Raw genomic sequence first — 9963 nt, 5'->3', positions numbered from 1 at the left:
ATAAGAATTATTGAGAGAGAGAGCACCTTGTAGAAGAGCTTTGGGACACAGAGAAGTACAGGGTACTCATAGTGATTAGATCAGAAGAAGAAAAATAAGACTTTGAGAGAGAGAGAGAGAGAGAGAGAGAGAGAGAGAGAGAGAGAGAGAGATTTGTTGGTGGCTTTTATTTGAGTTTTTTGTTGTTGTTATTGTTGTTGTTGTTGTTTTTTTTTTTTTTTTTTAATGAACAAAAAAGGATAGGGATGATTAACGTGGCAATCCTACTTGGGCGTAACCATCATAGCACCCTACCCACTAGGTTTAGAGCTATGTTGAGGTGCAGGAAGACCACGGTGAGTCATAGCTTCTGAACCCCACAAAGCACACTAGTGGGTTTTATTTGAGTTTGTTGATAGTTGCCAGCAATAGCGCATGGTACAACGCATAGCAATAATATATGACGGCTAAGTAATATGGTTTGTGGATGGGAGTTCCCATTCTACATGTTTTACTGGGTTTGAACTCCTATAGTTATTACTAATAGTTTAGGGGGGGATAAATTATAAATTGTGCATTTGCATAGTTTATGGGTTAAGCACAAAATAGTCATAATTTAAGGAGTAAAATATAATTTTTCCTGAAATTTTAAATTAATATAAAATAGACAAACTAAAATAAATAAAAAGTGATTATAATAATGATGTTTTTTATTATGTAATATCCTTAACTGACTGTATAGGAGGATTAGTTGAATTTATATAACTCTAAGGCTGATAGAGAATACTACAAGCTATGGTCACCATGACTAATAACCAATACTACACGGTTTGCTTCCTCCTCTTGTTCCTCACAACTCTTTTGTTTCAATTTATTTTTAACAAGCTTCTCAAGCTTAAAACCCGCTGGATTTGGAGCCATGCTAGGGTGCAGGGAGACCACAGTGAGTCATAGCTTCCCAACCCTACAAAGGAAAATAGTAGGTTTTATTTGAGTTTGTTGATAGTTGCAAGCAATAGCATATGGTACATGGCATAGTAATAATATATGATGGCTATGTAATATGGTTTGTGGATGGGAGTTCCCATTCTACATGTTTTAGATATAATTTTTCCTGAAATGTTTAATTAATATAAAATAGACAAACTAAAATTAAATAAAAATTTATTATAATAATGATGTTTTTATTATGTAATATCCTTAACTGACTGTATAGAAGGATTAGTTGAATTATATATAACTGTAAGGTTGATAGAGAATACTACAAGCTATGGTCACCATGACTGATAACCAATACTACTTGGTTTGCTTCCTCCTCTTGTTCCTCACAACTCTTTTGTATCAATTTATTTTCAACAAGCCTCTCAAGAAACTCCCTCCAAGCCCACCAACTTTACCAGTTATTGGTCATCTCCACCTCATTGGGCCATCAATTCACAGATCCTTGCAAAAGCTCTCGACCCAATATGGCCCTATTTTCAATCTCCGCATTGGTTTCGCTCAATTCATTGTGGTTTCATCGCCCTCAGTGAGCACTGAAATATTTAAAACTCATGATCTTTCTTTCGCGGATCACCAAGAGATTGCTTTCTCAGAGAAGATACCGTATGGAAACTCTGGATTTTTCAGTGCACCATATGGTGATTATTGGCGGTTCGTCAAGAAATTGTGCAACACGGAACTTCTTTCAACTGGTCATCTTGAAAGGTCTCGGGCGGTTCGAGAGAAAGAACTTGCACGTTTTTTGCAAAACGTTTTTGAGAGTGCCAAGCGGAAAGAGGTTGTTGATTTGGGTGTTGAGCTTATGAAGCTAACAAATAATATGTTGTGTACGATGACGGCAAGCACAAGTTGTTCAGAGAAAGGTGATGAAGCTGAAAGGATTAGAAAGATAATGAAAGACATCTTTACGGTTGGTTCAAAGGTATTTTTTGGAAATATTTTGGGACCCTTTGGTATATTGGGTTTCTGGTTGTTTGGAAAGCAAGCCATAACAGAACAGTTAAAGATTGATGAGATCTTGGAAGGGATGTTGAAGGAGCATGAAGATCAGATTGGGAAGAAAGACACTCAAGATTTTATTGATATATTATTGAAGGTGTATCGAGATGGCAAGGCTGAGGTCAAAATGACCAGAAGCAATATCAAGGCTTTTTTAACTGTAAGTTTTTTCTTATTTTTATTTTTTCTTTAGGCCTTCAATTAACGGCTGGTTCCCTTTCTTAGTTTATAGGAACAACAAATTGAAAGGTAAAAAAATTCTATTAGGCCGTGCTTTAATTTACACTGTTTTAATTCAATCCATTAACCTTGGAAATTGTTAAATTGGCCTAAAAAGGAGAAAAAAAAAAAAGAGTTCCAAAACCATGACTCATTGGAGATAACACACATATATATAGACACGTGTGACATTGAAGAAATGTAGTTTTACTAAGGACACCAAGTTTTACAAAAAAACAAAAAAATTGCACACCACTCATATTTCAGTTTACTTAAAATACACTACAATATAAAACTTGTGAGAGGGCGTGGACTTTTTTTGTGCAATTTGGGTGTGTGTGTGTGTGTGTATTGTGAGTAAAGGTGGCAAATTTTACCAAAATCCATTAACTCAACTATGACCCACCTAATTTGCGTATGTCTTGACCCTTAATTAAACACTTGGGTTAAATGGGTTTTAATGGATAAATCCACTAAGTACCCACTAAACCATGTAAAACTTAATACATTAAAAAGAAAATAAAAGATAAATCCCTAACTTAACCCAGCAACCAAGTGAACCAACCTAGTTGCTAGACATCCTTTGTTCTTTTTTCTCATTGATTTTGTTGGGGCTTCTTTTTCACATTTCCTTAGCTGAATTTCATGGAAATTTGTTGATTACCTCTTGATTCAGTTGGGAAAGAAGAGAAAAATTAGTTTAGAAAATTATGGTTAAGTTAAGAGATAGAGGATTCTCTAGAAGAAGAGCACATTTTGCTCAACAATTGGTTGATATTTTCTTGTAATTGATTCATGGGCGAAGCCTTCTCAATCTTTTCAAGAGGTTCTGAATTTTTTATATTCTTTTATTTTATTTTATTATTGACATGTTTTGTTTTAGAGAAAATGTGGTGAGAAAATTGTGAAACTTTGTCAGATCTGAGAAAACATATCAAAATAAAGCCTACTCTAAATTTAACTTGAGTATTTGATTGATTTTCACTCTTAAATTGGAATTGTGTGTAAGATTGAAGTCAAAAAGTGAATTTTTCTTTTGTTTTTTTATCAGTTTTCTTAGAAACCCATCTGTGTGTGAAGTTTACTTTTGTTTTATAGTGGATATATCAGTTTTCTCAAACACAACTGTGGGTATTTTCGAATTTTTTTTTTCTCAGGTTTTTTGGAAACCAAACATTGGGTGAATTTTCCCTTTTTTTTTTTTTTTTTGGAAAACGCATATTAGTTTTCAAAAAAAAAAAGGTAAAAACACATGTGCGTGTTTCGGTAATAATTCTTTTTAGTGAAATATATTTTGGTAATTTAGAAGTTTTTGTTATTTGTAAGTATATATATAAATCTAATAATGAGTTATAAGGGTGGGTTGAGTCCTGCCCAAATTATAATGGGTTAGTTGAGTAATGGATATTTAATTTATATTTATATGTGTTATAAATGGATAAATGGGTGATTGAATACTTGACTTATTTATGACCCAACCCAAAAGCTACCTAACATGCCCAAATATTGACACCCCTAATTGTGAGTGTGTACATCCACAGATAATGAAGGCCAAAAATTGTTAGAGACCTGTACTTGTTAATCCAACACGTTGCATACCATATAAGTACTTTCCTTTATCACAAACATCCATATCAAGACTTTCCTTATGCCTGCACTTACCTATCTAAAAAGAAAAATATGTTAGAGAACTTCAAGTAGGACTATGCTTCAAAGAAACTGTGACAAGTTTTTCATAGTAATACATGACAAACAGTTTATATAAGTTTAAGTTAATCTCTAGTTCAGTATGAATTAAATTAATTGCAAGAAAAAATTTTAACAACTTCAAGCATACAAATTAGTGATTTATCTACATTGGGTTCAAATCTTACTACGTTCTCTCATCTACTCAAATGTTGCACTTTTACTAGGATCTTTTTATTGGAAGTACTGGTACCACATCGGAGGTCATTCTGTGGACAATAACTGAGCTAATCAACCATCCTTCTGTATTCAACAAGGTTAGAGAGGAGATAAATTCAGTGGTTGGTAGTACTAGACTAGTTGACGAATCAGATGTTGAGAATCTCCCCTACTTGCAAGCAGTTGTAAAAGAAACACTACGACTATATCCACCATTGCCTGTGACAACAAGAAAATGTCGTCAAAATTGCGAAATTGGAGGCTTTGAAATACCCCAAGAAACCGTGGTGTTAATCAATCTGTATGTCATAATGAGAGATCCAGAATTATGGGACAATCCAAATGAGTTCCAACCAGAGAGATTTTTGGTTTCCTCTGAAAAACAAGAAAGTATGAAATCTAAACACAATGAAACCTTTTCTTTTCTTTCTTTTGGGGCAGGGAGGAGAGCTTGCCCTGGTTCAAAGTTAGGATTGAGCATGGTAAATATGGCAGTTGCAACCATGGTTCAATGTTTCAATTGGGAAGTGGTTGGAGATGGAGGAGAGAATCAGGCTAAGGTTAATACTGAAGTTTCAAAAGGCGCTTTTATTCACAAGGCTCATCCACTTAAATGCCTTCCAATTGTTAAATTCAACCCATTTGATTGTGTGATGTGAGTTCGTTTACTTCTAAAGTAGTGCATGTACTTCCTTTCACACAATCTGCTACTTAAAAATAAGTGCAAGCACATGCAGTAAAATAAATGATTTTTATGTAAGTCTATGATCAATATTGTACTACTGGTTGAAAATAAACCTTGCTTTTATTAGATAAAGTTTATTTGTAAAGGGAAGTTATTTTTTAACAATTTAATGTGTGTGAAGTACATATAGAAATGCAACCATGACATACATGTTAAGAACATATAGAACATGTAATTTAATCATATGATTTTTAAAATATAAATTCAATAAAATGTTATTGAGTGATGTAATATTTATTAGAGTTATATCAAGTGTAACTTGAATCCAATTTATATATATATATATATATATATATATATATATATATATATATAGAGAGAGAGAGAGAGAGAGAGAGAGAGAGAGAGAGAGAGAGTAATTTAGGTGACTCATGCAGGGTTGCCTTGAAGGCTGGTCTATAAATTGAAGACTAGCACAAAGTGCAAATGCATTAATATAAAAATGGTGTACTTATATATATAGTCATTTTGTAGCGTTTTAATACTTAGTAATTAAAATAAATAAATTTGACAATATAAATGTAAGGACGTGTGAGTTAATATGGAAGATAAGAAGTTTTTTTTTTTAGAAGAAGAAGATAAGTCAACAACTAATTCAGCCTTTTCCTTATGTCTTTTTGATATCTAATAATAACAACGTGGGAAAAGTCAAGAAAAACCCCATTTTGTGTGCACATTAAAACCTTTAAAAATGTTAGGATCATATTCTTATGTAGTTAGAATATTCTGTGATAAAACACACTTTCCTTATTGTTAAGTTTTAAAAGTTTAAAACAATTGGCAAATCATGAACATAAACTTGTCTAAATATGTTCAAGTTGATATAGGTCAAGATTGAAAAACATACAAACTGCAGAAAGAAGAATTCATAATCTACTTAGTTCAACCGATTGAGAAAAAGACTTGAGAATTTTAAGTTCGGTCCATTAGCCCGAACCTGTCCGTTTGAAGCCCAAAACGTGATCTGCTTGCTACACTATTTAAAAGACATTATAAGCTAACCTTAGTTTGGTTTTTGGAGAGAGAAGAGTGCATCTTGTGCCTCCAATTGTAGATTTAGGGTTTTTGTACCCAAAGCTCTCTCATAACTTTTACCAGTAATATTCCTTTAAGAAACTCAAGATTTAGTGTCCTAGAAGTTGCTGCCATCATTAGTCATCAAAGGTGCTAGAGATCTAAACCTTCAAGGTTGGTCTTGGAGTCACAAAATGAAGAGTTTGTGTTGCAAAACCTTTGAATGGAGTCTCAAAGTCATAAGCGTGGGAGTTTGTGCTTCAGCAAGTCCATGAGAGAAGAGTTTGTAGATTTGGAGCTACACGTGGTCATGTAAATAAGCTACTACTGAAGGTAGTAATAGATTTATGGTTAAATCTATTGTAAACACTTCAATTCTCTATTAGTAAATTTGTTTACTTTAAGGATAACTAGGTCAAATCCTTCCTTGGTTTTTACCTTGAGACAGTTTATTTCGTTATTTTCCTAGGTGATCATATCATTGTGTTTTTTATTTTTTTGCATTGCATGATATGATATTTTACTATTTAACCTAGATCTCATAATTAATCTAAGTAACTACTTGGCTAATTCACTAGGGTTAAGCAATCTGTTTTAAGGGGTCTAAACAAACAAACATTTGTATTTGGGTAGATCTAAGTGGATTCAAGAATATCATAAAGTACTTTAAAGAAGTTTTTCAAGTGGTAGTATTAAAGACATAAAGACATGAATACTATAGAAAGAAACAAGTGGTAAAAGATGAAAACAGGTATCTTGACACTTGACTCGATACACCTATCTATTGAGAATTAATGAGGCATGACACCTCTTAATACCTCTCGATCTATTGAGCATAGTAGATCTTGAATTCTCAAATTTGATATTCGGCCCAAGATGACTTGGCTTTCTTAGGGTTTCGTTATCTAACCTAGTAGATGATATAAAAACTTTACTTTACTATTGTCATTAAACATAGAGACTCACACAGAGAATCTACGTACTTCCTATGAAGTTACTGCACTCTTATGCACCTTAGGGTTTTGTAATTAAGTTGACTTCAATTTTACAAGTGTGTGAAGAAATTTGCATCCAACAATAAACTTCAAGTTGCTGGGAGTGAGACATGGATTGGAGATTCGTGCAAAGGAGTTAGTCACTAATTGAAAATTTGAGCAATTGAAGAAGTCTCTACAAGATCAAGTCTAATTGGAAATTAACGCAAGGGTTCAATTGTAGATTAGTATTTTGGGATAGTTAGGATAGTGGTAAGATTTTTTATATATACTTATAACTACTTTTTCTTGATTAGTGGATTCTTGGAAGTGGTGACCTAAACTTCACCTAGTGTGGTTATTGCATTGTGAAGGTTTTCCCTATTAGTCAACAAATCACTGTGTCAAATTTAATTTATGCTGCACTCTCTATTAGATTTGTGATTTGTTTGTGCATTCATGTTATTTGCATAAAATTTGAATAATTAATCAACTTAGTAATTCAATTAATTAACTGGGGTCAATCTATAGCCCAACCAAAAAGTTTTATTGATTAATTAAGGAGAAGGTAGAATGAGATTAGAAATTAAGAAAACACACAAAAATGTGACTTACTAGTAGGGCTATAAATGAACCAAGCTATTCCTAAACAACTCGGACTTGATTTGATAAAAAGCTCATTCATGTTTTTTTGTTTATAAATAAACCGAGCTTAAGCTTTCGTTTTAGGCTTGTTTAATAAACGAACCAAGCCCGAGTAAAAAATATTGTTCATGAACAAGCTTGTGAACACCAAGACTCGATACAAAGGTAACAAAATAAGTTGAGCGTAGGCTTATTTATGAGTTTGGTAATAAAATTGATATAAGCTTGACAAGTAAACTCATATCCTTCTAACATTTTAATTAATTATAAGTTGAGACCATTCATCCAAACCAAATAGGTTAGATAATAAACTTGATATAGGCTTGATAATATACTTGTGTTGGATCTCAAGCTCAAAAACACAATATTGAGCTTAAGTTTTGGCTTGATATAGAGCTCGAGCTTGGCTTGGCTTGACTAATGGCCCCAACATATCCCCGATCCATACCTTTTCAAGAATCTCAAAGGCCTCCTTTACTAACTCTCTAATCCTCACAGCTTCATCACTTTCATCTGAACATCTCATGCTCATCATCATCATGCACGTAATATTGTTTGTAAGCTTCATTAGCTCGGCACCCATATCAACAACCTGTTTTTTCTTAGCACATTCAAACACTACGTAGAAACAATGCAATTTCTTCTTGTCGTACACCATGTGACTCTTCAATCTTTTGGATTGAGAGAAGTTCGGTCATCCAAAGTTTTCTGACGAATCGCCAATAATCAACATAGGGTGCCATGAAAAATCCATAGTTTCCGTATGGGAATTTATCAACGAAAGTGAAATGCGGCCGATATGCAAAAGCGAGGTCATTGGTTTTAAATATTTTGGTGGCCATGGAAGATGTTGAAACAAGAAGGCACCTGGAAGCACCAATGCAGAGATATAGGAGAGGGCCATATTTGGTCGAGAGGTTGTGCAAGGATTTGTACAAGGATGGACCAAGAAGGTGAAGATGACCAATGATTGGGAGAGATGGTGGGCTTGGAGGGAGGTTGAGAGGGTTCTTTCTGGCGAGGGGTTTCTTGAATAAGGACTTGACTAGGAGAGTCAAGAAGAACCAAAGGACCAAGCACATGGCATAGTATTGGTTATTAGTAATGATAATATGTTTCTGAGTTTATTGCTATACAAGTAACATGTGTATAATTGAATAGAGTTGACCACTAAATCAGTTTGGAAAATATCTTCTCCCACCCGTTACGTGTCAACTCAATTGAGTATCGATATGTATTTTTAGCCATATAACTTATTTAATAATCGTAAGTTCCAATTAACTTGACTCAAAATCTTTTATAGTTATATAAGAGATTTGAGATTCAATTACTGCTTACACCAAAAATTAAATTAATGTTTTGGTTTAATGATAAAGAGTAAAATTACAAAAGCGGATGACATAAATTAACTCTATAAAATTTTTTATTTATTTAATAGTAATATAACTTGTTTAAATGATTTAATGAATCATATTATTTAATATACCTAAATCCGGAGAAATAATTAGCTTTATCCCCACTCTATCAAAAACATTAGCTTTATCCCCACTATATACCTTGAAATGGTTGACTTACGTATCTTCCAAATGAATTTATGTAAGCTGGGTTGATACCTGGACACTAATTATATGCACGTTTCAAAAGCTTCTTGTAATTGTATACTTAAATAGTTTGGCGGAAAGCCTCCAAAATTAAATTTCACTAAATGATAAAAGAACTTTATTATTCAATGTCTAATCGTACAAATATGTCTTTACAAAACAAAGATAAAATGGAATAAGAAATCGATCCTAATAAGCTACAATATTGAATAGCTATTATAAGAGTTACCCACTTGGGCTCTTTGGATAGATGGTGATGAGCTAGTTTTCTCAACAAAATTATTCTTATTTACCCACAAAAAAAAAAAAAAAACTATATAAGAGTTATACAGAAGTTGAGAGAAAAATTATGTACACAACATTTTCATAACAAATTTTAATTAACGGATTGTTACAAATGGGCAAAAAATAATTTTAGTGGTTGATTTAAATTACCAATTATAACTTATTGCCTAGAATTTGTTATGTAAATATTGTAAACGTAACACTTCGATCACTGTACACATGGAAATTCCTAGCTCACTTCTAGCTGACTTAAGAATTAATTAATTCCTAGCACTTCACCTTACCTCCAAAATAATTTAAGAATTAATTAATACGCTTACGTACTCCAAATTAGCACTAGTTAGCCCACTAACGAGAAGTGGTCTAGGACTGAATTTATTGGCACTTGGTGTGTTATGGCCATAGTTATTATTAATATGATATGTGGTATGGATATGTACGAGAAAACAATGTATTTACTCAAAAAAAGAAAAAAAAAGAAAGCAATGTATTTACTCCGTACCATATTTTTCGTTCAAACTATTGAAGTCCTTTGTAATGATATATTAGTTTGAGGTAAAAAATAAGTTGGGCTTCTCAAATTGTAATGATTGGC

General features: G+C 32.9%; 2 protein-coding genes across 2 annotated transcripts; one reads left to right on the top strand and one right to left on the bottom strand.

Moving 5' to 3' along the window:
- Positions 1 to 1183: 1183 nt before the first annotated feature.
- LOC142615069 (cytochrome P450 705A22-like) lies at positions 1184 to 4934 on the top strand. The gene is made up of 2 exons (XM_075787749.1): positions 1184 to 2140; positions 4113 to 4934. Exons 1-2 carry the CDS (start codon positions 1250 to 1252, stop codon positions 4761 to 4763), a joined length of 1542 nt encoding a protein of 513 aa, XP_075643864.1. The 5' UTR covers positions 1184 to 1249; the 3' UTR covers positions 4764 to 4934.
- A 2921-nt stretch (positions 4935 to 7855) lies between these two features.
- On the bottom strand, positions 7856 to 8564 carry LOC142617039 (cytochrome P450 93B2-like). Its single transcript, XM_075789739.1, has 2 exons — positions 8105 to 8564; positions 7856 to 7995 (listed from the first exon to the last, which is right to left on the bottom strand). The coding sequence occupies exons 1-2, from the start codon at positions 8562 to 8564 to the stop codon at positions 7856 to 7858; spliced, it is 600 nt and encodes a 199-aa protein (XP_075645854.1).
- Between the last annotated feature and the right edge of the window lie 1399 nt (positions 8565 to 9963).

The sequence above is a fragment of the Castanea sativa genome, chromosome 11, assembly GCF_040712315.1.
Source record: "Castanea sativa cultivar Marrone di Chiusa Pesio chromosome 11, ASM4071231v1".
Classification (NCBI taxonomy): domain Eukaryota; kingdom Viridiplantae; phylum Streptophyta; class Magnoliopsida; order Fagales; family Fagaceae; genus Castanea; species Castanea sativa.
Note: the sequence above shows the minus strand (reverse complement) of the source record. Positions and strands in the feature narration are given on the sequence as shown.